Here is a 27,400-nt window from a genome sequence, read left to right on the forward strand (position 1 = left end):
GTATTACATGTTATCATGGATGTACCTGTTACTACATAGTCATAGCATGTATATAAAGCCATGAAACATTGTTGGAGGTGTTTTAATAGCAGCCTTTGTAGGCAGTATACTGTAGGTGTGTCCCATTACGTGCATTAATTACCTGCCTCTTTTTTTTCCGCTCTTTTTGGATCTTTAGAACGCACAGAAAAGAGAAAGACGTGTGTTCATGTCTCATATAATGATTGTGGATGATGGGCAAAATTTAAAAAAAAGGGTGTAAGGGTTTAAAGAGGACTGGATTGGCACACGCCAGCGTTTGTATCCCAATGCAGAGAGGACATTGTTCAGTGTAAAAAATGATTTAGTGTAGGGGGGTAAAATACAAATAATGACAAAAATACAAAAAAGAGTCCACAGGTAATGAAAAACCAAACAGGTAGCACAAAAATACTGAACGCAAAATCACTGCCAGGGAAAAGGCTGGCAGGAAAATACTAATAGTAATAGTAATACTAATAATACAAAGCACTGCTGGAAAAAGCCAGACAGGACAACAGATGCACAAGGCAAGAAACACCAGGCACTGCTGGAATACCGAGCAGGAATAGGTAAGCTTGCCATGAAACGAGCCAGAACACAGAAAGCACACCACACCACAAGTAATTGGCGACAGGTGTGCTGGCGGCTCCGCCCCTGCCGGCCAGCGGTGCACTGCAACACAAGGCAGATAGGCGGCAGCAAAGCAATACTCCAGGACATGACGGGATGATTTTTTTTTATATTGCCATTTCTATGCTCAAATTGGATAACATTTGAAACAGAAAAAACAATGAACCCCTTAATGGTTAGAATTGTAGTTCAATCTAGATTGTCTGTGATTTCAAATGATATATTAAGAATGTAATAAGCACAAGCCTTCATTGATGTTAAATGCCCAATTAGATCTGGTTTAAACTCGATATGACATTAGTTTCTGTGTTCAAACTGGATAAGATTAACTTTTTATGAGGTTGCTATGAAAAAGTGTAAACAGGAAGTGGCACCCAAACAAATCATCATCCTTGGAGGAGGTAATAAAGACAAGAAAGGATGTAATCTCTCCTCCCCCTTTGTGGGTTTCTCCTCCTCCTGCCTGTTTTCTCATCAGAGTGGTGAGGCAGCAGCAGTCTTGCATGAGTATCCTCCAGCATCACCATCTACACAGCATCACCAGGAACAGGAACGTGTCTCCAGTCCCCGAGCACCATGGTGGCGGCTGGTAGCTCCCTCACGGCCGCCTGCCTATGCCTGCTGCTGGGTTCCTTCTCCCTGCAGTTGGATGCTGACAGAGGCGGGAAGGAGGCTGAGCATCAAGAGGAGAGGAGAGGGGGAAGAGACGCGGCAGCCAGAGGCGCCAATTTGATGGACCAGCGGCGTCTGTCGACTATCTCGCAGTACAGCAGCAGCAAAATCAAGCACTGGAATCGCTTCAGAGATGTGAGTGCTGCTATTATTGTGTTTTCACCCGTGTCCAGTTTGTGACACTTAATTGGAGTCGAAAGATTTAAAGTTTTTGTTTTTTTTTATCACTTTCTTTGCTTGTATAACAGGGCAATTTCTGTTTCCTGTGTCAGACTGTGTACTTAGTGATCAGTAGCCCCTTGATCAGCCAAATACTGTCTAGTGCACAAAATGTACACGAATGGCAAAAAAGCTGTTCTCTCTAAATCAGACTAAATCAAGTACAATAAGCTTAAGTGCATGTATTGCATTTGTGGAACATACTGTACCTGTGTCTGTTGAGTTAGTCCCTCAGGATTTTCTTTGAAAATTCAGCCCCCGAATCCCATGCTACTTAGCAACATGAAATTTGGTAAGCATGCCCATCACGTGTATGCTCACAAAAAGCCTCAAAGACCCATTCTCGAAAACACACTGAAAGTTGTCTATTTTGGTTCAAAGGGAATATATTTGGGGGTCATTGCGTTTTTGTCATTGCGTGTGAGCGGAGCGTGGCGGCGAAGTTAGATGACTTGTGATAAAACACAAAGATTCTTAACTCAGCTACACAAGGTCAGAACCAGACCAAGAATGAAAACTATTATTTATTAACGAGCACTGTACACAGCAAATTCAGTAAGCCTAAATTGACACTGTAGGAGTTAATCTCAACACTTTCAAAGTGTCCCATGGGGTCCACTCTACAAAGTGTTATTTTAACACTTTTGAAAGTGTAGCCATTTTTACACCATTGTAGAGTCAATATTAACTATTTATATAGTTAAAATTTAACACTCCTCGACACCAACCGGTGTTGCATTTTTTTAACACTAGTGTGAGGTGTCACAAATTAATTCTCTTAAGAGTCATTTATTGACTCTTATAGTGTCATTTTACTCTCAAAAGGAGTTGCAACATTAACACTATAAAAGTGTTAATATACTACTTCAAAATAAAATTTAAACATTTTTTAAAAATGACTAGTTGACTGCTTCATACATTTTATTCAAAAACATTTCATTTCCAACAGACAGTAGCTTAAATAACAGCAGGGCACTACAGTATGTTTGCTCTTTGACAACTGTCATTAGAGCACTGCTTGTCAAATGGTCTGAAATGAGTCAGTTCATTTAAACACATGACAGAAAACTCAAGCATTTGGTCTTCTATGCAGTACGCGTTAAACAGGTCCTCATAGTACATCGTTTCTACATTACAGGCTATTATGAAAGCACATTCTTTGTGTTTTATTATATCACAGATCTTCTTGAACACAGGTAGATCAAAGCTACATCCAGTACATTTGAACACACCAACATGGTAATCTATACCGTAACTTCTCACCCACAGCTGTCATCAGGTTGAGGTTCAGTTCCTGACAGCAACTCATCAATGTTCTGCTTTTGCGGGAGAGTCTTGAAGTCTGCAATGACTTTTGCTTTGAAGACAGTTGACCACTTAGCCAGGAACCTCTGAGATACTTCATCACCAAACATCATTGAGAAATCCTGGTCAATCTATAAACAAGACATGAATATTTCATATACTGTAGGCCTACAGGTTTACAAATGGTTGATGTAATGGGTAATCTAATACTGAAATAGTCCAAATACTCAAGATTTCCTTACCAATCCAGGAACATCAAGGAAGCGAGGGAACACATTGAGAACAGACGATGATACATCTTGTGCTTGGATCATATTCTGTCGATACTGGAAAGTTGCTCTCATCTTCTTTGACCACGGATTCATCAGTTGAATGTCTTATTGTAGATAGCCCCTCCCTGCACTCCTCACCAAACAGCTGTTGACCAGTTAACAGATATTCTCCTCTGGTTTTTGGACCATCATGAAGAAACAGTCTTGGAACGGCTTTGAGAGCCAGGAGAAGTGTAGGACACAACAGTGACTGGGTGGAGGGAGCAAGATCAACCAACCTTACGATTTCTGGACGACCTGCTCTACCTCTTGAGCCACTGCCGCTAAGCTAAGCATCCTATGAACATATTTGAAACAAGAGTTTAATACAAACTACACACCTAAAGGAAAAACAAAAACAGTACTTTGGGTTTTACATTGAAAAGACACTTACATATCCAGGTTTGGAGAATGGATCTTTTAGGTATGGAAAACAAGTCACAATTCTCAGGGCGTAATTTCTCATCACACATGATGGCGGAACCCTCCTTTCAAAACAAATCATAGTTAATGATCACAGATAGAACCATTCCCACAGTACATGGTCTTACGTGGAATGACTGTTCTAATGGAAAGGGGGAAGTTCTTCTTACCCATGCAGCTCCATCATATCTGCAGCCAGGATGTTCACCATCTGTTTACACCTTGCATCGGTTAGTGTTTCAGTCTTGTTGCACTCCTTGAAGATTTCCTCACCTTTCGGATTGGCCCTCAAAACACCACCGACTTTCTGCCAAAAATATTAAAATGATATATAGTGTGTTCATGGGAATTCAAGAGGATTCTTCAATAAAACAATGTCATGTATAAAAACACTACATATCATTGATAATATTAATTTTACATTCATTTACTCAAAGCTTACCCGTCATGCTTCATCCTGATCCATTGGTTCTGTTGGGTTCCTCTTGTGGGCTGAAGGATAAATTGTCGAACCTGATGAATGGGATGTAGTCGGCAAGAGTGGAGACTCGCCACCAACTGGCGATAACTGGGGTGAAGGGATAGTGGAGTCTACACATCTCCATCCACCTCTGAGAATAAGAATAAATAAAATAATAATAATAATATAAAACATCCTACTAAAATAATTAAATAAATATGGAATTGCCACAGTTGCAGGGCTTATTATGCATTGATTGAAAAAAAAAATATTACTTACCACATTCACGTAAGTCTCAAGGAAAGGTTTGCTGTGAATCAAGAAGAAAAATAAAGATGCATCATTCTAAAAAAAAATTTGTGTAGTTCACTTCCAACACACGCCTGACAATTATTTTTAAGTTAAAGTAACAATTAGAGTTGCCAACCTTGATATCTTGTATCTTGTACAGCATATCAAGTCCTTTGCTGGGGGCCAGCAGGCCTACGTGTGGGGGCTCCTCGTGCCAATTAGCTAGTTAGCCATTAGCTCATTAAAAATGAAGATATAACGTAGCGTTCACTTACTTTGACAAATGTTGCCCAGGCAGTGCCGATTCAGCTCACAGCAACACTTAATAGAAAATATAACTTAGCAAAAACACGAGCTAACATTAGCAAAGGCTTTGGGTGGAAACAGCTGCCTCAGTTTATTAGTCTTAAATATCACACCAAAAACTAACGTTTTTTATGTGTAAACAAGGTACAACACAATTCATTCATAGTTCATCTACAGTATTTAAACGTTTACTTACCTACTGATGCAAAATGATTCCTAATTGTCAACTTCTTCCATCAGCAACGTGAAGTGAGGGGTGGAGTCTAAATGAAATGTCCGTGGGCACGTGAACACTGTTAGGTGTTAAATGGAGTGTGGAAGTGTTGAATGTCTTTATTGTGACACTAACAAGATTTAAACATTTTCAACACTCCATTTTAACTACAACACTTTCATGATCCAGTGTTAAATTTAACATTTTTAAGAAAATGCAGTGTTAGATCAACTCCAAATAGTGTAAGATTGACACTCCAACTTCAAGATTCTCATCAACACCAAAAAATTAACACTCCTCAATTTGCTGTGTAGTCCTCCATAAAAACTCCATCCATCCATCCATCTTCTATGCCGCTTATCACTAGGGTCGTGGGCGTCTGCTGGAGCCTATCCCAGCTGACTTCGGGCGAGAGGCAGGGTACACCCTGGACTGGTGGCCAGCCAATGGCAGGGCACATATAGACAAACAACCATTCACACTCACATTCATACCTATGGACAATTTAGAGTCGGCATTTAACCTAACATGAAACTCCATAGAAACTCATGATATTAAAAAGTCAATTGTAAATATGCCTGCGAATATTCTCATTCATCCAGGTCATTGTATTCTCACCGCATTCAATCGATGACAACTGGACTGTTCATGTTGTCTTAGAAAACGTTTCGTCTCTCCGAGCAGACTTCGTCGGTTCATGCTCAAAGACAAGCTGGGACGCACACCAGTCGGACTAGATAGGTCAATTCTAAAGCATGTGAAATCTTAATATTATGAGGAAGAAATCTAGCGATTACCTGGAAGGAATTGTCCATTTGCATAATGATTGTAAAACTTGGAAGACATTTGTATTAAATGCATGCTAGCATATCTTTTAAAGCATTTTGAACACTACCCATTGGGGTGCCGCTAATGTAGGGCTATGATTTCCATGTTAACGGAATTGCGAAATTCGCCAATAAAACAGAATCTACTGTTTAACGCGGAATCTCTCGGAAATTGACATAATGTCAATGAAATACTGTCATTATGAGGTGAAGGACAGTTTTTGTTGGGGGAGTATTTCCCCGGCAAACCGCTCAGTCGTGGAGGATTCTCGTCACAAACACTAGCCCACCCCCTCCTGAACTAAAGATGTGGAAGCAGCGACCTAAAACACTGAAAAAACTTAGCGAATAAACTTTGGAACTCCTCTCTTACACAGCGTGAATGAAAGCTATTAGGGTTAGCTTGGGTTAGCTTAGTTTAGCGGGGCATGCTAGTACGGCTGTGTGTGTACAACTCAGGCTGTATGAGTGTTGTGTTTTTCCACTTGTTAATGCAAATGAGCGTTTTACGATGCCCGCTGACGTTGTGCAAAGTTGTGAGTGAAATAATGACGAGCTCCCAGCTCTTCTTAACCGTCAACGGACATTCTCAACACACACAACACACTTCCGGCCTTCAAAATAAGAGTGTTCTTTGCCACATATTGTCTAATTGTGCAAACAAAATAAGGGTGTCATAAAAAATATCTTGCATTAATAACGCAATTGGAATTGCATTGGTGACTACGACTTCCTTAACCACAAGCACGACGGGCTTAGTTTGTTGAGGATTTTGTAGCAATGTGTGCTAAGGCTGACATACCATTAGAAAAGTTAGCATTTCATTAAGAGACCTTTTATTTACTGTCACAAAATTACCCACTCTATGCTGGTAAAATAAGTGCGAAAGGTAAAACAACGGAATTAAAAAAATTAAAACGGGAAAAAATGGAATTTGGGAAAAAATGTCATTTACTGTGGCAGTGTGCTGTTATAATCCATCTTTAGCTATATTATTTGTTGATTGAGGTCATTTCAGTATGACTTTGCAGTATATGTCCATGCCATCTCTGTTTGCCACCATACACAACACATCTCCACCCCCTGGCACGCATGGATGTCCTTGACACAGTAATGGACATCAAAACATGTTGTGAGCTATGAGAAGTTCAACTGCATTATTCTTCTCAATACAACACTGGCCTCACAGGAGTTCAGAACATTCATAGAGGTCTGTGCTGTTCCTTTTGTCTCCTCCTCCAAAAAAAGAACTTTTTTTTCCTCGTTGGACAAACAACATCTCCAGTCTTGGTGGCAAACCAACAGGCGCTCTTTTCTTCTCCCGTTTTTGCCCGCCAATCACATCAAAGCGGATCCGCTTTGAACTCATCTGAGCGCAACAAGCCGTCGTCTATAGATCCCAGAAAGCACAGGGAATACACACTTTGAACTCTTCCTCTCCTGCGCTAATTTCCAACCCCCACACTACAATTCATTCCTAATCCAGAAATAAACCTTGTGATATTTCCCCACAACGGCACACTTTCATAATTCTTCCTACCCCGTAATTAAACTGGCTCTTTGCAATGGCGCGTGATTCCAGCGGGAGGCTCGTAAAAAAAAAAAAAACTGAAGTGGATGACAGTATGTGTGTGGGGGGGAGGCCAATTAACGCTACCTTGTTGAGTCTTTTGGCTAGTGTGGGGGTTTGACACTACTGGATAGATTAAGTTACAATTTTTACACTTGTAGAATTACCTACCAATTAAAATGTACTTTGCTCAGTCCTCTTTCTTGGAACATAACAAATTATATTTCAGCCTTATAGGTAGCTTGTTTCAGCAATGATGCTAACATCTCTAAAAGGCTGATAGAAAAGTGCTAACATGCTAACATTACATGGCTGCTATTTGGACTTAGATAGGACGACACAGATGTTAGTAATAGTAGTCTTTGTAGGTAAACAAGCTTAATTCAACGCGTGTGTATTTTGTACCACAAGGGCTGCCTGCTAGCGTAAGCGTGTTAGCATTGTCAGCGCATGCAGGTAGGTGATAAAATAGACTTCATATTCATACCAGACTTGCCTACTTATTCTTGCCACTATATATTATATATATATATTATATATCTGTCTCAATTAGTGATGAACCTGTAATGTTATTTTTTGGGATTTTATCAACAAGGTAACAAATCAATAACATCATCCCCCACAGCTGAAGCACACACCACAACACTCCATTCTTCACATATTGCCTCATGCATTTTGACGATGTGGATCTTATCTGCAGTGAAGCGTAGGCCTTAAAATTTAAAGAGCCACTCATTGCTCCTAAAAAATGCATTCATCACTTGAGGTAATCAAACGCGTCAACATGTGGCGTCGCCTCATTCTGCGCTCAGCGGAACAAAGCGGCCGTCTGCTGTACCTGGAGATCTCCACGATCTCTTGAAAATGCCCTGTGGTCGTCTCGAAGGGCGCACTGCTCCTTGGTCTTGAAGCGAACGGCGGCACAATGAACACATGCACGTGAACACACCGGGAATGCAAAGTGGAAGTAATTGTTTCTGGAAGATGCAGTAAGTCTGCTTTGTCAGTGAATGTTTGCAGGATACATGCATCCTAACATTAGCTTACTGTACCCTGTTAACTGAGCCACAGTTCAGTATTATACAGTGGAACCTGTTGAAGTTGACAACTTGTCAAAACCAACCAACTCATCACATCCCGGTCCAAAAAGTGCCCGCTTAAGTCAAATTCAATTTGAGAACCGAAGGGGTCATTTCTATGAAAAATGGGTCCCTGTATGTCGACATGTGTTATAAGATTTCAACATTCAACTTTCTCATTGTAGCTAAGCAGCGTGAAATGATGACGGCAACTTAACTGCTGTCTATTTCCAAAGCATTAAAATGTGCATACAGTGACTTCCTGTTCAGTGCAAAGTAAGCTTCATAATAAAAGCATGGCAGAATTAGCCTAGCACTCATGTGTTTCTTTTTTGGGGGGGGGGGAATTTAGCCACTGGCAGAGAGACTTGCACGTGTGCGAAACTGAATTACTGCAGCAGCTCTGTTAGAAGAATTCAAATAAAGCTGCAAGCAATGTTGAACGGGCCCTCTCACCCCCACACAACTCGGGGTTCACATGAGTCTGTGGGAACGCAGGACTGAACACCAGTATCCCCAGTTAGAAGGAAACTTGTTTATTTGTTGAAAATGTGTGCGGCCCTGAGATGAATTCAGGAAGTGACCTGCCATAACTTCAAGGTGTTGTCGTCATCATATCAAACGAACAAAGAAATGATGATGACAATCTGACCTTGTGGAACCAAGGTATGAATGTTGACAGATTTGTGTCGAATTGAAGTTTGGCGCTGTGCCCCGCCCACATCCTCTGGACTATGCTAAATTGGTTCGCAATATATCATTGCCCAACCGTTTGGGCATTTGGGCTCATTTGGTAAAAGCCCCCAAGACTAGTTCATCAAAGTATGACCCCGTTTTTGGCCCACAATGGTCGCTACAGATAAAAATGGCTGACTTCCTGTTTGTTTTGGATTTGGTTCTTGAGACTTTTTTGTGCGTCCTTTCATGTTAGACTTCTCCACCAAAATTTGTGAAGATCTGTCAAACTGGTGGCTGGGGGCTAGTTAAAAGAGGGCACTACTGAGTGAGTTTTGAGGGTTCGTGTTCAGAATATGATCTTCTTTGCCCGACCTGAAATACTGTACCCTGAAATATTGGTGAGTTTTTGTGCATGTTAAGACCCTCAAAACTGCAAGGAAAGTCACGGAATAATAATAATAATAATAGAGGGCCTTCAAGAGGGCCTTCATGTTGCTATTGCTCAGTGGTCGGGCCCTCATTAGATGAAGCAATTTCAGTAGAAATAGCGTGTGAATGCTGAACAGAACTGAAATGTAGAATGAATGTTGAAATATCCTAGAAATGCATTGAAGTCTACTCACCAACTGATGATCGAACCAGCAACAAGGAATGTTAAAGTTAAAATGTCATGGAAAATATTGAATTATGGAAAATGGGATTTTTTTTTGATGGCTAGCCAAACGTGTTCTGAATGAGTTGAGTGTTTTGATGTTAATGAATAAAATGTGACAGGAGTTAGCAGACAAAAAGTAAGGCAAAAGAAGAATTCTAGAAAAAATGCGCAAATGCAGGAAAATGATGTCAACAAGCTGCCGTAGGGTCAATAATCCTTTATGATGGCCCATTCTCCTTATGTCTCTGACCAACATCACAAGTAAATGTGCAAGGAATGGCTAGTGTCAGTTTCGGTTTTGTCAACAACCACTTATGTCGACATGAGTCAGCCAGTCAAAGGGGCGTCAACCTAAAGGGGTTCCATTTTCTTGCTGCCCTCGGCCTCCTCTTGGATACAACTCGTAAATACAGTAGCCCCTTTGTCTGTAGTAAACAATTTTTGACGCTAAGTTTGTCCATTTTTTCCATTCAATATTGATTTCCTGTGCAAGCAAAAGTATCCAACATCAGAGAAAAAGCAAGCTCACGCTGAGCTTTTATGTTTGTGCATATCTCCTCGTGTTTTCAGTGGGGTATTTTGGCTTGTGTGGAGCTCATGTTGTATTCAGCAGCAGTAGCAGCAGCCCTGGATAAGCTGCAAGCCCCCCGCCCCCAGAGGCAGCCGAAGATCTGCTTTACCTCTTTCCGCGTCTTTGTTTTGCAAACTAGAGGGCGACCAAGCTGTGCAATCTTCATCGTTCCAGGGTTCTGCTCGGCTCAGCAGCAGCAGCAAGCAAGCAGCCACCAGAAATCCACCTTTCCTCCTCCTCATCCCTTTTTGTACATCCTTCCCCCGTTTTCCTCCTCCTCCCCTTGTCCAATTACTGCATCTCTCGGCACATTCAGCCTTGATACACCTGCACAAGCTGCATTTAATGCAATCCCATACAAGCGTGGCATAGCAAATTCTGCCTTTTACAGAAATAATAATGTTTGCGTTTGATTGACGCTTGGAGGAGGTATTACTTTCATTCTATGTTTATTATTATGCTTGTACTGCAATCACTTTGGGTATCTTCTTTAGCTACATGAGAGTGCCACTCAGGAGGGGACAGAACTCTGCCAAGGCCAAAGAATCCTAATTTGAATAAGCACCGAACTGGGCACCAAACTGGCTGCAAAGGAACTTGTAGTACTACTAAAAACATACTTCTACTTATGATAATAAGAATACAAATGCTAATAATAATATATGTAATATTCATACATAAAATCACAAAAATTATAAATTTAATATAATACTTTGTAATATTCATATAGTTTATTATATATCAATTATTACTAAACTAGTGCAAAATATTCTGAAGCTGGTGAAAAGAGACTTGTCATTGTACTACGACTACTACAACTACTCTTACTCATAACAATAATAAATAAGACAAATGCAAATAATGATATAAAATATATTATTGCATAAAATGACAAAAAATTGCATTAATGGGAATATTTTACCACTCATACCAGTCATTAATAAATATATTTAATATTTTAATGATTGCTAGAATAGTGCAAAATAAAACTTTAAAACTTTAAAGAGACTTTCAATTTGTGCTACACTACTGCTGCTACTACTACTAATAATATATTACATTAATAATAATATAACATTATATATAATTTCATATATGACATATTTTTAATAATAATAATATTAATATAATAATAATAATCATCCAAATGTGAATGATAGTAATACATGTAATATATTAAAAACAAAACACAATTACAAATATACTATAAAATATAACATTTTGCTAAAGGTTTGTCATTCACTTAAAAGTAGAGTGCAGTATAATGTTACATAAATATGTATTTTTAGATGCATTTACTACTACTACTTCCAACATGTATTTTTATTGACCCATAGCCATGACCTAAACCTTTAAACAATTGCGCAAAAAAGGGTTGTACTAGCATATACTTTTTGCATTATCCTGCAGACAAACACAAAAATAATAGAACAGTATTGACATGTGTTGACTCTGCAGGTTTAGAAGAAGAATATTTGAAGACTGCCAGACAGTCTGCTCGTCTGTGTCTCAGGAAGTGGGACATGCCCTTCAGTGTGCGGTGAACGCTCTGTGCTGCATTGCAGGCCGCCAAACAACAAACAACTTCGCCTGCGGGCCTCCGATCTGCACGCAGACGATCAATTTTGGATCCGGCTCCTGCGGAACCTTTAATCCCATAATGCCCTGATGTTTTGTTGCAATCAAGTTTATTTTGTGGGGTTTTTGCTATTGATTTTGACAAGACGAGTGCACTTGAAATGTGTGCGTGATTGCACTCTGACGGTTCAGGGTTATCAGAGGCATTCATGTCAGCAGTAGACAACTCCCTGTGGACATGGAGGAGGGTCAGGGTGGCCGGTGGGGTGGCTTTGCCGTCTTAATAGCGGTGAGCGGTCCCAGCAGCATCTGGGTGGTCAGGCTCGATTAGGCTCCCTTTGCTGCTTTACAGCGTAGTTGACAAATGTTGGAACAGGTGCTGGGTGTGATATGAATCACAAAAGCAGCACAGTGAATATTACGCATATTTGTGTACCAGTGCGCCCTCGCTCCATCCTCCTGGCCCCGGACTGAGCAGAACAGTGTCAGCTTGTAACCTTGGCCAAGGGCTAAGCAGGCAGGCGTCCTTGCTGTCACACTGCTGCCTGCACAAGATAAGCGTTCCCGATTCTCACACTCGCTCACTGCAGCAACCCCGTCTAAAGAACTCATGCAAATATTAACATTCCATTAGCCCTTCCGTGCTCAAAAACATGTAAAATTGCATTACCAAACTGTCAAGTGCATGCCAGAGCAACAGGTGGCGCTGTATCTCCAGACAATTAGAACTTTTTAGAAACCTAAAGAAAGTCATTTCCAGAAAAGGCACAAAAAGAAATGGAAGAAATTGAGAATTGTATGTGTCATCTTCAAGCAATGGCACTTTGATGTTAACTTAATGCAATAATGTGTCTAAAAGTTTTCCACCTAGGGCTGCATACTGAAAATCAAAGGTTTGCGGGGGACCACTTTAATATTATTGTGTATTTTAAAATTTTATAAATAGGCAAAAAAAAACTTTATATTTAAAGACCAAGCAACATTTTAGCTTCAACTCATTACATTTTGCCTTTTTGCTCTATTTTTCCCATTTTTGCTGTTTTTTTTTTTGTTTCATTGTATTTCTACAATTTGCCATGGGCCAATAAAAAATGAGGTGAGGGCCACACTTTGAACACCCCTTTCTGTGGATTTAGACCAGCTGTTCCCAAAGTTTTCACAGTGGCGTACCCCTTCAGGCATTTGACTCGAAGCCATGTATCCCCTACTCCGGCACACTTAAAAAACATAACCCTGATTAATGATTAATTAATTTTATCGTAGGTAAATAATTCTGGGTCAAAAATGTGTATTTTGGAACATCAAATTTTGATAAAAGTTTTACATGAGCACTGATAATTTGAAAGAAAAGTATTTGTCATCATCCTGGATGGATGATATGAAATACACTACTTTTTCAAATTTACCAGACACATTAAGTGAATTTGCACAAAGTATCTCTATTGGATCGGTATCGTCGATACCAGCCTGAATTTTACTCAGTATCGAATTGTAACGAAATAAGTGGCATTGCACATCACTACAGAGAGATGTAGCTTGACATGATGCGCATGCGTTAATTATGCTAAAAATGTTAGCATAATTCATGAAATAAATGATTGTAGTTACCGCCGTTAAAGCGCTATTTTTGACAGCCCCGCTTTTTACGTGATGAAATATTATTGCTATCCAATCCAAAATATGCTTGTGTGTGTGTTATTTTGAAGATGCGTGCAAGAACATCTAATTGACCACATCTGGAAGTGAAATGATTTACACTGAACGTGCTTAAATTTGACTATTTAGCATAAAACAAGCCTGAAGTGAAAGTCACGGATGAATCCATGCATCAAATTGCCCTTTAGGCTCCTCCTTCTTGTACATTATTCATTGTGCCAGATCACAATGTAGGCAAAGCCAATATTGTCTCGTCAGACCACAGAGTATCTTCCCAAAGGTCTTGGGATCATCAAGATGTTTTCTGGCAAAACTGAGACAAGCCTTAATGTTCTTTTTGTTCAGCAGTGGTTTTCGTCTTGGAACTCTGCCATGCAGGCTGTTTTTGCCCAGTGTCTTTCTTATGGTGGAGTCATGAACACTGACCTTAATTGAGACAAGTGAGGCCTGGAGTTCTTTGGATGTTATTGTGGGGTCTTTTGTGACCTCTTGGATGAGTCGTCGCTGCGCTCTTGGGTCATTTTGGTTGGCCGGCCACTCCTGGGAAGGTTCAACACTGTTCACCACCACGTTTTTGCCATTTGTGGATAATGGCTCTCACTGTGGTTCGCTGGAGTCCCAAAGCTTTAGAAACGGCTTTATAACCTTTTCCAGACTGATAGAGATGAATTAATCTTATATGTTTTAACATGAGGGGCAATAACTTTTTCACACAAGGCAATGTTGGGTTGGATTTTTTTCCCCTTAATAAAAAGTTTGCATTTTGTGTTCAGTTACAGTATGTTGTCATTGAGTAATATTTACATTTGTTTGATGATCTGAAACATTTAAGTGTGACAAACATGCAAAAAATAAGAAATCAGGAAGGGGGGGGAAACACTTTTTCACACCTCTGTAGGTCTGTGTGTGTAGTATGAGCTGTATTTAGCAGAGAGAAACTATGTGATACTTTGTCTCTGCCTTTTTCACTGGATAATGAAAGTGACACAGTAGAGGCTGTGCTCAGTATTGATGTCTTATATGTCCTTGGACTCCATCCAGCACTGTAAAAGAGGACCAGAGCAAAGCAGTCGTCCCCTCCGTTAACTCAAGGTTGTATTTTACAGGATTTATAGTGGTCAGGCTTTACGGCGTTACACTTGGTCAACGAGCGCCTGTCTGTGTGCTCCCTGGTCACTCTAGAAATCGTACCAGTCAGCACATTTAGTTAGGAATTGCACAAAAAGTTGAGTATTATTTTACGCTGAAATTGGATTAGCAGATGAGTGACATGAGCTGCTAAAGTGGAGGGGCTTCATGACAAGCTCCAGTCCCGGGCAGTCTCATTAGAATGTGTTTATGAGCGAGGGCGGACAGGTAGCAACAAATTTATTTCTGGTGGTCCAAATTTATCAGTGGCGGGCCGTCACTAATAAATGACTATATGGGAAGCACTGCATTTATTTCAACTGTTAAGTGTGTAGCCTTTTCGGTACATATTACAACATTGGTTATGTTGCAGCAATGACTTTCTAGCTTCACGGCGGCCATGTTTTTCAGACAGTTTTGCTCAGCATTAAAAATATTATTTTGACAATACAGTTATAGTTTTACCTGAAAATTCCAAGGCCTAATGCTTATGATTTTCTTTTCATGTCACAAGATGGCGTAAGCCAGTGATTGGATCCGAAATGGGTAAAAATCCTGAGTGTTTTATTACTTTTTGTCATGTAAAACCTCGAAAATCATGTTACAAGCTTTGCCTCATATTTCCTTATTTGTGTGCGTTATTAGTGCTTTTATTCTCATAATTATTCATTTCTAGCAAAATATTTTTTCTTGCAATATTTCTTTTAAAATTATCTTGACAATGATTATAAAAAAATTACATTTTATAATCATTTTAAGTTTTAAAATAAAATGTAAAATAAAAAATAAAAATGGTATTACTACTTACTTTTTTTTAAAAACTTTTTTTCCTTTTTTTTGTTCTTACTTTAAAAAAAATCAAAGATTATAAAAATCTGTTTATTGTCACATAATTAGTTTCTTATTTTCAACCTTTATTTATTTATTTTTTTTACCAGGTGAGTCCATTAAACTGTGATTGGCTGGCGACCAGTCCAGGGTGTACCCCGCCTGTCGCCCGAGGTCAGCTAGGATAGGCTCCAGCATGCCCCCGCGACCCTAAAGAGGAGAAGCAGTATAGAAAATGGATGGATGGAGTCCATTAAAAATCAATCGTTGCTAATGACATAACCATGACTAGGCTTTTTTAAGAAACTAAAAGTCCGCTTTTTAGCATTCATGACTTTTTGTATGAAATCCTACTAAAATCTTATGAGAGCAGCTTATGGTAGGAGTGGTATTTTGCTGTCTGAATTTTTAACAGGCATGTTTGTCCTTCTAGTATGTGATCACACTAACTTATTCATCGGCATTCATCATCCTCAGTGAGCGTTGTCCCCTGAGAGCGTTGCAGTGGAGGCGAGCCGTCTCATTAATTCCTCACCAACGGCCGCCATAACTGCTGTAAACCATTCCTCAGTGTTCATGAAAGTGTTATTTTATCTCTAACGGTGCGTCTGTCTTTCTTTCTCTCTCTAAACTCTGTGGGCCATCGCTGTGACAGGAGGTTGAGGACGACTACATCAAAAACATGGAGGAAAGCCTTGGCTCTGATGAAAGTAAGATCAATGTCATAAAAAGATTATTTAAGATTTAAGCAAATAATGCTAAAAGTGAAGAGGACCGTTGGCTCTCCAGGACGGGAAAGACTTGATCCTTCAGTCACATCCATTAGTGTGAAAAGCCGTCTGTAATTGCTTTTGTTACCAAGAGCTCAGCTCACAACTCCCACCAGGTGCCTTTTACCTCCATGGGGAGCGCAACTCGCTCCCATGAATTCAGACAGTCAGCTGTGCAAGGAGGAAGGGAGAATGACTGAGAAGTTCAACAGTACCACTGAGTGTTTGGCTTTCTTCGGAGTATGTGTGCACATTATTTAGCAACTATTAGTGTGCAACTATTAGTGCGCACCATTAGTGAGCATCTATTAGTGTGCAAAACTATTGGCTAACTATTAGTGTGCACTATTACTGGACAACTATCAGCAGTGTTGCCAACTTGGCGACTTTGTCGCTAAATCTGGCGACATTCCAAACCCTATTGGCGACATATTTTCTTAAAAACGACTAGCGACAAATCTAGCGTTGTTGGAGAGTTTTCTGGTATTAGGGGACATAAAAGTGAAAGTACTTATTGTTTTGCAGTTTGTGTTCTCACTGAGCAGCAGCAGGTGCTGCTGAGAGGTCCGCCCCGCCCCAAAGCACTTACAAAACATCGCATAGTGGAGCATCACCACTCATCACGACTCATCACCAGGTGGTGATCAGTTGACAGCTCAGCCCCTCTCTTTACCCGTGTTTTCAAAACATGCGGACGCAGGTCTGATGATACGACTACAAAGTCGATCATAGACCTGCGGCCTAGGGTGTCCTTGTGCCATGTGCACTTATGGACGTCCTTATGCTGGAACATGGTGTTTGTGATGGACAAACTGTGGTTCGCACAGAAGTCCAACAACATCACACCGCGCGGGTTCAGATCGGGGAGGCCGTTCCTCCCAATCACACCCCTCCAGGTCACACTGTCATTGCCCACATAGGCGTTGAAATCTCCCAGTAAAACGATGGAGTCACCAGTTGGGGTGCCCTCCAGCACCCCTCTGATGGACTCCAGGAAGGCTTGGTACTCTGAACTGCCGTTTGGCTCGTACGCACAAACGACAGTCAGGACCCTTTCACCAACCCGAAGGCGTAGGGAAATGACCCTCTTGTTCACCGGGGATGACTCCAACACAGAGGCACCGAGCCGAGGGCTATTAATAAGCCTACACCAGCTCGCCGCCTCTCCCCTGCAGCAACTCCAGAGTAGAACAAGGTCCAGCCGAGATCAAATATTAAAATGATTTTATTTTGCTGAAGTGATGGCCAATTTGAAATTAACAAACCAAGAATCAAGTTTATTTGTAATCCTAAACGTAATGAAGCAGTTTTTATTCACTTTTTTGTCCCTCCTATGAGGTTATGCTTTTCTCCTACAGCATCTGTTACATCATATGCAAATAATATGCTAATTAGCCAATGCCATCATCTACCAACTTCTAGGTCAGCCAAAAGCTACTTTTCTCACTGAGGAGTTAGTAACAGTGACTATTAGTGTGCACAGTTATTGGGCAACCATTAGTGTGCAATTATTAGTGTGCACAATCACTGGGCAGCTATTACTGTGCAAGTATTACTGATCAACTATTAGTGTGGAATCATTAGTATACACTATTAATGAGCAAATATCACTGTGAAATTATATTATTATATTATATTATTATTGTGCACAATTACTAGGCAACAATTAGTGTTCATAATTACTGCACTACTGTGCACAGTTATAGGGCAACTGTTAGTGTACAAGTATTAGTGTATACTATTACTTGGCAACTATTACTGATCCACTATTAGTGTGCAATTATTAGTGTGCACAATTACCGGACAACAATTAGAGTGCAACTATTATTTTGCACAATTATGGGACAACTATTAGTGTGAAACTGTTAGTGTGCACTATTACTGACCAACTAAGCTATTAGTTGGCATCTATTACTGTGCAACATTTATGGACGACTACTAAGTCTGCACAGTTGTTAAGCAAATAAATCTGGGTATTTTTGTCTGTTAAAGTGACAATAAGTGAGAATTTAGATTCCTCCTTTCCCAACCCCTTCATAAAATACCGTGGTAGATTGTCAGATGTAGTTATTCCCAATACTGGGCGGCTTCTTGGTAAAAATGGGTTGAACAGTGTTTGCATCATCCTGCAAATTAAAAGTCCCCTATTATGCAAAAGGGACTTTTTAATGATGTTCTAATATGTGTCACTACAGCCTGTTTATGAGCACAGAATGTGAGAAAAATATAATATCTCCCGCACTTCTTTGTTCTACTTTTAAGAGAAGAGGCGCTCAAAGTAGTTCCATGAAGGAAAAATCTCCTTCCTCATGGACATCTCTGACCCTCCCTATTTATACACCCACTGCTTCATAGCTTTGACTAAAAGCAAGCTTTGCTACACATCTTCAAATAAACCTCTGTCAACTATCCAACGGAAAATCAATTCCACTCTTGTTTTGCGTATTTTTGTTGTCTTGACCTTGCAGATGTGGACTCCACCAAGGACCTGTGTCAGAACGTCAAGTGCAGCCGCCAGAAAGTGTGCATGGCTCAGGGCTCCCAGAGGGCCATGTGTGTCAGTCGCAAGAAACTGGAGCACAGGTACCGCTATCCAATTAGCATGGGTGTGCCAGCACGACTATTTGTGAAGATTTAATGTAGCGCTGGTTGTCGCCCATGGCGAGTATCTGCCTGAAAAGCTAATGTAGCCAAAAAGCCACACAGCAGCGAGTCTCTTAAACAAAGCAAATCGCCCCCACAGGAGGCTGCAGCAACCATGGCGGGAGATTTTTACACGAAGCCTTGCCTAGCCTAGCCCGCGTGCAGTCCGGGTTGTACATCATTGTCATGACAAAAACCTCTTTTATTACAATACATTTTATTACATAACGTAAATGCTGTAATTGTAGCTGGATGTGTTTATTTAAGATGAGGCAACATAGCCGTCCCTACTCAATGTGGCGCCCCCCTCTATCGGTGATTCACATACACATTCACATTCAAATACAGTTTTAAAAATCAAAACTACAATATGCCCTAATGAGGAGAAGCGGCATAGATGGAAACTACAATAGAAATATTCACAAAATAAAAATCATGTCAATAAGTGAATAAATAATAATAGTCATAGATTATAGATATCATTTTAAATAACTGGGTTAAAAAACACAATAACTCTACATATAATATAAAAGATATTATATGTTTTATATTATTAATCATTATAAATGTATTAACCGCCTGTTGCCCAAAGTCAGATGGGATAGGCGCCAGCATACCATATTAATTGGGTATTGTGAGCAATTCAATTTTAATAATCAATAATAATAACTACGGTAGTTTGAATCGTCAAATGACTTTTAAAAATGTATCAAAATAATTACAGTTTTCAAATTAATTTATCATCACCATTTGCAATTATGTGTGAAATATGCCCTTATTACTGTATTTTATGAACAAGAAGATAAATGACAGGACGCAACTTTATGTATTTGTATGTATTAACAGCTCCAAATGCACTGAAAATTTAAATCATGCTAAAAGATACCACACATATCTGAAAATCTAAAACACCCGTCTCTAGCAGAACATTTGAATCACACTTTAGCCGTATTATTATGAGCCATGAGGGGTTGCGTTCAAGGACACCACGTAATTTTTAAAAGTTGAAGTCACTGTTTTGAGTGTGGATGTAAACTGCTCCAAAAAATAAAGGGAACACTTAATCAATCGCAATGTCAATCACACTTCTGTGAAATCAAACTGTCCACTTAGGACAGACTGACACAGACTGACAATCAACTTCACATGCTGTTGTGAAAACAGGTGGACAGCAAGACACCCCCAATAATAATAATAATAATATTAATAATAATAATAATAATGATACATTTGTTTCCATTGATCATTTTTGTGTGATTTTGTTGTCAGCACATTCAACAGTGTAAAGAACAAAGTATTAAATAAGAATATTGCATTCATTCAGATCTGGGATGTCTTATTTTAGTGTTCCCTTTATTTTTCTGAGCAGTGTATTTTCTGTGATTTCCTGAGCCTACTTAAATGCTGCAAATGGTACTTCTGCAGGAAGAGTTATGCTAGTGAGTGATAAGAATATCCACGTACTGTTTCCTTTGTCTTTCTGACGACACTTACACGCATAATAAAGACGTTCTTGTAATGTTTGTCGTGTCCCTGAATGCGCCTTGCTGTAGTCTAGTGACGATGACGAAGTGTGGTTCTGAGGAGCACTAGACTTTATGAGTAGGAGATACATGTGTGGTGTTGGAATTGCACTGCTGTGGGTGTGTTTAGGTCAGAATAAAAAAGAACGTCAGACTCGGAGTGGGGACAGTTGTGCCATTATAGTGACCGAGAGGGGTGGCTTTACATGGTGTGCATGCGTTATGCGGAAAATTTTTACGTAATTAATGAAATAAATGAGTTTTAATACAGTTATTTTTTCTTAATTTTTTGGTTCCCTCGGAGGCCTCGGCACCCTGAGCATCTGCCTATACTTTTTGCCTCATGGGCCAGCCAGCTCTGGTAGAGAGGCTGTTTCTAAAATGTGACATTTCAGTAAATATAGTAACTTATGTTCTTTAATTTAGTAATGATTTGGAGTGCATGAGAAAGTGGAAAGGGAAACGTAGCTCTCTTTGACCACATGGTCTTGTATTAACAAGTATATTGCACAACAGCAGCAGCAACAGAAGCAATGTTGTAATAGTGGTAAAGAGCAAACTGCTCGGCCAGTATTAATGCCAATCGCTGCTAAGTTCATTGTACGCAACAGTAAAACAACACGCATGAGTTTCACATCAACAGCTGAGTTGCGACAGTTTAAAGCGCATGCAGAGCTAGGTAAAGCGGCTGGAATCTTGGCCATTCAAATGCAAAAATACCTACAGCCACAGATGCTAATGCAGAGGAATTTTGATCCAACACAAATTAGAGTCCCTTTGGATATTTGCTTCTATAAGCATACACCTGGCCATTGTAGAAGACTCAGAGGTTCAGTGAATAGAGACATTATTTGGAGCCTTCACAGTGTTACATTTAAAAATGTCAAAAAGTCATAATCCTCATGAAGTGGACTTTCAGTGATGTTATTTAAACACACATTGCTCCACTGTTCACGGCTGCCTGCTGAGTTGCATTGTCATCACAGTTGGTGAACATAATGTTTCAAGTCTTTTCCATCTTGTAGAGCCCAGCAGAGACAGCAGCCGGGGGCCGGCGACACCATCTGCGCCCCTTGTCCTCCCGCCGCTTCCGGCCCTGTGTGCGGCTCCGACGGGCACAACTATGCCTCGCAGGTCAAAGAACAAACTAGACTAAAGACTAACTAAGAAGAAGTTTGTTTTTCCTGCCTTTATAGATATTTTGTCATTTTGCAGTGCAAGCTGCAGCAGCAAGCCTGCCTCACGGGCAAAGCCCTGATCGTCATGTGCGCCGGATTCTGCCCCTGCGGCGCCACCCATGTTACCTCCACCAAGGAAGACGCCAAACACGGCAAGAGCCCAGTTTTTTTTCCTTCTTCTGAAGCGCTTTACTCTCAGCTAAATGTCACCCGTGAGACTCTGCGTAATTCATTATTTAGAGTGTACACACCATCCATCCTTGAAGCCAAACAGTATTGATCGTACACTTTGTGTAAATGCCAATGAATCAATCAGAGGACCAAAACTAAATGTACTTCTTTCATTTCATCAGCTTCATCACAATTAGCCCTGAAGAGTAGACTACATTAGTAGGAACAGATTGAGTAAGGAACTCAAACAATGCGCTAAAATGAGTGAATTCAAGAAACAGTACAAGCAGTTGATGTTTATAAAGTACAAGGAAGAAGACACCTGAAGCACTGTGCACATACTATGCTATGTCTGACCAGTCGCACATTGACAACTAACTCTTCATTTCTCATCACCAAACTATGTGTCTGTCAACTATTTCATCAGCTATTATCAATTTATTACCATCATAAAGTCGTTGTACTTTGAACAAATGTATTACAACTGATGTGTAACGGAAGGGGGGTAGGATTAAATAAGCTTTGCTTCTTCCTACTCCTTTTGGACATGTGGAACTGTGAATTGTACTATGTGATGTGCTCCGGTGTAATTTGAGTGCATGTTGAAGATGAATTCAAGTATTTCCATGACAATTACATTAGGTCATCTCTGTTGGACAAACTTGGACAAAACATCACCTGTGCCATCTCATCAGATCCAATACCAAGTAAATAATGCTCATTTTTAATGACGTGAATAACATCTTTATGATTGTGGCTGGAGTTTCCTGCTATGCAGAATTTCACTGCAGACTAAGAATTGTTTCTAATATTTTCACCTTCTACAGTATATACTGAAATAAGGTAGCTGTCGTATGTTTTAAAGACGTTGGAAAGAATCTAGTATTTTGACTCTCCATATATTAAAATACGGTAACCAAACCCACTTAAAAATGACTGTAGTGCATTTTAAACAATTCTGTAAAAATACTTTGACCTTCCATATCTTCATAAGGTCAGCAAAACCACTGAAAATTACTGTATTACATTTTAAAGACTTTTTTCTGAATTCTTTACAAAATACTTTGACCTTCTATATATTGAAATAACATTACCATGGAAATGTTGTAGATGGAAAACATTACATTTTAAAGATTTTCTATAATTCTTTAAAAAATATTTTGACCTTCTATATATTGAAACCCCTGTAGTGCATTTTGAAAACTTTGCGTTGAATATTTTCACCCTCCATCTATTAGCATGAGGTAGCCAGTACCACTGAAAATTACTGTAGTACATTTTAAAGACTTTTTTTTAACCTTAGCTAATATTTTATCCTCACTAAATTATAGTAAGGTCACCAAAAACCCCATAAAACTATTTTAAAGATATTTTTTCTTTGCTTCAGCTAATATTTTTATATTAGATATAAATATTAGATATAAATATTTTTTTATATAATATTTTTACCCCAATAAATTGCTCTGCTATGCAACACAGATCTTTGTCTTTATTTAATGTAATACTTTGATCCTCTATATGTTAGAAGAAGGTAACCAAAACTACTGAAAATTATTTTTACTTAATGATTTAAAAGAAAAAACATCCATCCATCCATCCATTTTCTATACCGCTTCATCCTCATTAGGGTCGCGGGGGCATGCTGGAGCCTATCCCAGCTGACTTCGGGCGACAGGCGGGGTACACCCTGGACTGGTGGCCAGCCAATGGCAGGGCACATATAGACAAACAACCATTCACACTCACATTCATACCTATGGACAATTTAGAGTCTCCAATTAACCTAACATGCATGTTTTTGGAATGTGGGAGGAAGCCGGAGTACCCGGAGAAAACCCACACACACACGGGGAGAACATGCAAACTCCACACAGAAATGCCCAAGGGAGAATCGAACCCAGGTCTTCCCGATCTCCAGGCTGTTCCTGTGTTGGCCAACGTGCTAACCACTAGACCACCATTATCATTAATTATTTTTTCATTTTTACAGTAAAATAGAATAATTCACTACCTTTTTTGGTTCTTTTGCCTTATAAATCAAATGTGCTGTCCATTATGTTACGGTATACAGTGGTTTCTTTCCCCATAAAAGGCTGCTTATCGGCCATGTTTTTCAATATTCCCCCCTCTTCCCATCAGAGAGCTGCACTGGTCAGGACCTGGCTGACTTGGGCGACCGTCTTCAAGACTGGTTCCAGCTCCTGCATGGAAATGCCAAGCAGAATAACTCCGGGAAGCTGGGCGCTCGCACTGCCTCAGGTTTGTACAGGGATCCAGACTGCGACTAAATGGTCGAGACATTGCGAGTGAATTTTTCATCGACTTGCATGTGCTAAAAGCAGATAAAGTACGTGCCCCGTATTGCGTTGACAAAGGATGTCCCTTCTATTTGTGAAAATGAAAAATAGTCTGTTAAATGTGGAGTCAATTGACAACACCTTGTCACAGTCTAAGCCTATCGATGCCAGCGTGTGTGATCGGTCGCGTTTGGCTGTTCTACCATCTTTGTTTACACACTTTGCCCGGCTCCAAAGTCTCTCTGGCAGCAGCTAAAAATCCAAACAAGCAATGCGGTTCGTTCGGAGCTTGTTTTTGTCCCACAGGGAAGCTACCATGGCTGTCACGTTCATGGGGTACATGCTAACTTTTTTAAAGTGTCACTGAACAACCTTGCTCTCTTGTCACTATTATAATAATTATGTCTTGTCTTCAAAACACTAGTTGTGTGCAGGGGCGTATTCAGTCGTTTGCGGGCCCAAGGTAAACCGAGTCATTGGGGCCCTCCACAGCCTTCTAGTTTGTTTTTTTTATTACCATTTTTACAAAATGGGAGTATGCCATTTAGGCCACTTTTATTCCTGCTTTTGAAATCTGTTACAATTATCTGTCAGTTGAAGTTGCTAGTTACATAGCCATGTATATACTGTATACCCCCCCAAAAATGATTTTAAATGTGAATATTTACTTTGGAAGTCGATTTCGGTGTGCGTTCCTAAATTTTCTGCTTGGGCTTCTAAAAATGTTACGTTAGGGGCCACGGTGCTCGTAGTGAAAATAGTTAGTTTGCAGCCCCGTTGTACCCCTTCATGTGCAATCTTTCACAATTGAGACTCACCCTAAAAATAAGTAACCATCTGTACAGCGTTGGATAAGAGCCTGCTAGCCAGCTGCAAGGACTCTATCAGCTGGATGTTCCTCAAGCTGGACGCCGACGCCGACCTCCACCTGGATCAAAGCGAACTGGCGGCCATCAACCTGGACAAGTACGAGGTGTGCATACGAGACTTCTTCAACTCCTGCGACAGCTACAAGGACGGCAAGGTCTCCATGGCCGAGTGGTGCCTCTGCTTCTGGAGGGAAAGTGAGTCAAAGTCGTGGAAATACACTGTGCAGTACCACGCAAAAGTTTGTAGACCACCACGAGGTAGAGCATTGTGAAATGTGCAGAAGATGTCTTCATGGATACATTTAGCGTTTCCTTATCACAGAGCCTCCATGCCTTGCTGAGCTGGAAAGGATCCAAATGCAAGATGTGTCTACAAAGAAGCATGGTAAACACGTTATTATTTTCAAATTATTATTATTTATTGTAGTTTTCTGACCACTTATCGACATTTGTGTGTGTGTGTGTGTGTGTGCGTGTGTGTGTGTGTGTGTGTGTAAAGGGATGTACGTCCCCAGCTGCGACGAGGACGGCTATTACAGGAAGCTGCAGTGCGACCAAAGTGGAGGGGAGTGCTGGTGCGTCGACAACCACGGTGGCGAAGTGATGGCCACCAGGATCCGTGGCAAACCAGACTGTGGTAAGTACAGCAAAGACGTCTGTGTGTGTGTTAATCCACTGATAAATCATCCAACACATGCAATAAAAACTTATTGAATGAATACATAAATGCATTTCAAATTCAGTAAATGAAGTCCCTTGAGCATGAACACATTCAAATCCTCTCAAAAAATATTGGATTATTTATTATATATTATTTATTGTTAGTAGAGGGATTATATCTTTTTTAAAAATATTTTCTATAATCCTTTTATGATACAGTATGTTATTGATTATGTTATTATTAGAGATTAGAGATTGCTTTAAGTATATATTTTAATATAGTCATATTTTAATCATCTTTAATAACATAATAAATAATATATAATAAATAAAATAGCTTTTAGAGAGGATCAAAGAGGGTTAATTAAGTATTTTCTTTGAATATATATTTTAATATAATCCTCTCTAATGATATAATAAATAATACATTGATTTTAGAGAGGATTTGAATGTTTCATGCTCAAGTAACTTAATTATTAGAGGATTATACATGTATATTTTTTATATACAGTATTTTATATATTTTTTTCTTAATATGTATTTTAATATAATCCTGTAATGATATAACAACATAATAAAATTGTATTATTATTTATATATTTTAAAAATAAAACATGAGTAAGTGAATATTTCAGTTTCTGTGGATAAAAATGTTCATGAGTCAACACATGCCTTAAAGTATAAATACAATAAATGAATGAATATACAGCATACTTATATTCACTCATTTTCATTTCATTCAACACACCAAATTACAAAAGTGAAAAATGACATGGTAAAAAAATAATAAAATCCTATATTTCGAGGGAAAAATGAAGAAATGATTCAACTCACTCAAAAAATGTTTTGAAAATATGAAACAATTTGTCATTTTTATAAAATGAGTCCCTTGCTCAATACATTCGTTAGCATTTCCAAAATGTTAAAAATACAATGTCAGTGATTTAAATACAATGTGAATGCATACACTAATAAATCATGGCTCTTGAATGGGCTAAAGTTGATTAAATACACGTTTGTGTGTGTGATCATGTCAGCAAACAAAACGAGTGCAACACAACAGAATACATTAGGGCGCAGCTGCAAGATACATGTCCTTGTGCCCCCGTCCTTCCTAGATGAAGTGTTGGGATACTCCGGCGACATTGGGAGCGGAGTGGGCTGGGAGGATGACGATGAGGAGGCGGCGGGTGGCCATGGCGACGAAGCAGAAGAGGAGCAAGAGGAGGAGGTGGCTGATGATGGAGGGTACATCTGGTAGATCCGTGGCATCCTAAACTGAGATCCCAGTTGCAGCCTCTGACCTCATTCAGGGATTCGGCTCGCAAGGCGGCGGTCCGATGAGATGAGTTTTTCTCTCGTTGTAAAGCTACAAAGCGCTACATCATCACAAAAACACAACTTTCAGCAGACATTTTTGCTTCATAATTAAACTTGGTGCTTTCAAAACTCAATAGGTTGAATCTCGAGTCCAATCACAGCAGACGTGGCCCTCTAGCTTCGGGCGGGGTGGGAGGTGGAGGCTTGGACGATACCATATATGTGAGCAACAGTGCATTATTTCAAGTTGTGTGCGTCGTACTTGAAGTTCAGGGTTTGCTGTTTTCCTTTTTACAAGAAGGTAGCCGTCCATATCTTCATGCTATTTGTGGTGTTGCATGTTCTAGTGAAGTTAAGAATGTACCTTACCCGTCTGGTCGTCCTTTAATTTGCATACCTTTTAATGCACATTACTTCTACATTTCGACATTTTTACCAGTAAAACGTGCTTAATAAATGCTACAGTAAAACAGTTGCTACACTCCTTTATTATGCTCATCCATTAAAAAGTGAACACTGCTTGATGCAAGAATGAGTGCAACACTTG

The 27,400-nt window shown here is 39.7% G+C and overlaps 1 protein-coding gene and 1 long non-coding RNA gene across 6 annotated transcripts; one reads left to right on the forward strand and one right to left on the reverse strand.

Moving 5' to 3' along the window:
* Positions 1-1,129: 1,129 nt before the first annotated feature.
* LOC129176895 (testican-2-like) lies at positions 1,130-27,325 on the forward strand. Its single transcript, XM_054767393.1, has 10 exons — positions 1,130-1,458; positions 16,078-16,132; positions 18,661-18,775; positions 21,384-21,492; positions 21,574-21,688; positions 23,847-23,966; positions 24,850-25,068; positions 25,196-25,258; positions 25,373-25,510; positions 26,652-27,325. The coding sequence occupies exons 1-10, from the start codon at positions 1,228-1,230 to the stop codon at positions 26,792-26,794; spliced, it is 1,308 nt and encodes a 435-aa protein (XP_054623368.1). The 5' UTR covers positions 1,130-1,227; the 3' UTR covers positions 26,795-27,325.
* Positions 2,109-5,175, reverse strand: LOC129176904 (uncharacterized). Of its 5 annotated transcripts, none has more exons than XR_008569526.1 (7): positions 4,835-5,175; positions 4,321-4,653; positions 4,024-4,192; positions 3,752-3,888; positions 3,553-3,646; positions 3,090-3,456; positions 2,109-2,978 (listed from the first exon to the last, which is right to left on the reverse strand). It is a non-coding gene; the product is annotated as an uncharacterized LOC129176904 (long non-coding RNA). The 5 variants fall into 5 exon arrangements; XR_008569528.1 differs by having other exon boundaries at positions 4,321-4,351; positions 4,835-5,174; XR_008569527.1 differs by having other exon boundaries at positions 4,321-4,351; positions 4,469-5,174.
* Positions 27,326-27,400: the final 75 nt, after the last annotated feature.

The sequence above is a fragment of the Dunckerocampus dactyliophorus genome, chromosome 2, assembly GCF_027744805.1.
Source record: "Dunckerocampus dactyliophorus isolate RoL2022-P2 chromosome 2, RoL_Ddac_1.1, whole genome shotgun sequence".
Taxonomy (NCBI): domain Eukaryota; kingdom Metazoa; phylum Chordata; class Actinopteri; order Syngnathiformes; family Syngnathidae; genus Dunckerocampus; species Dunckerocampus dactyliophorus.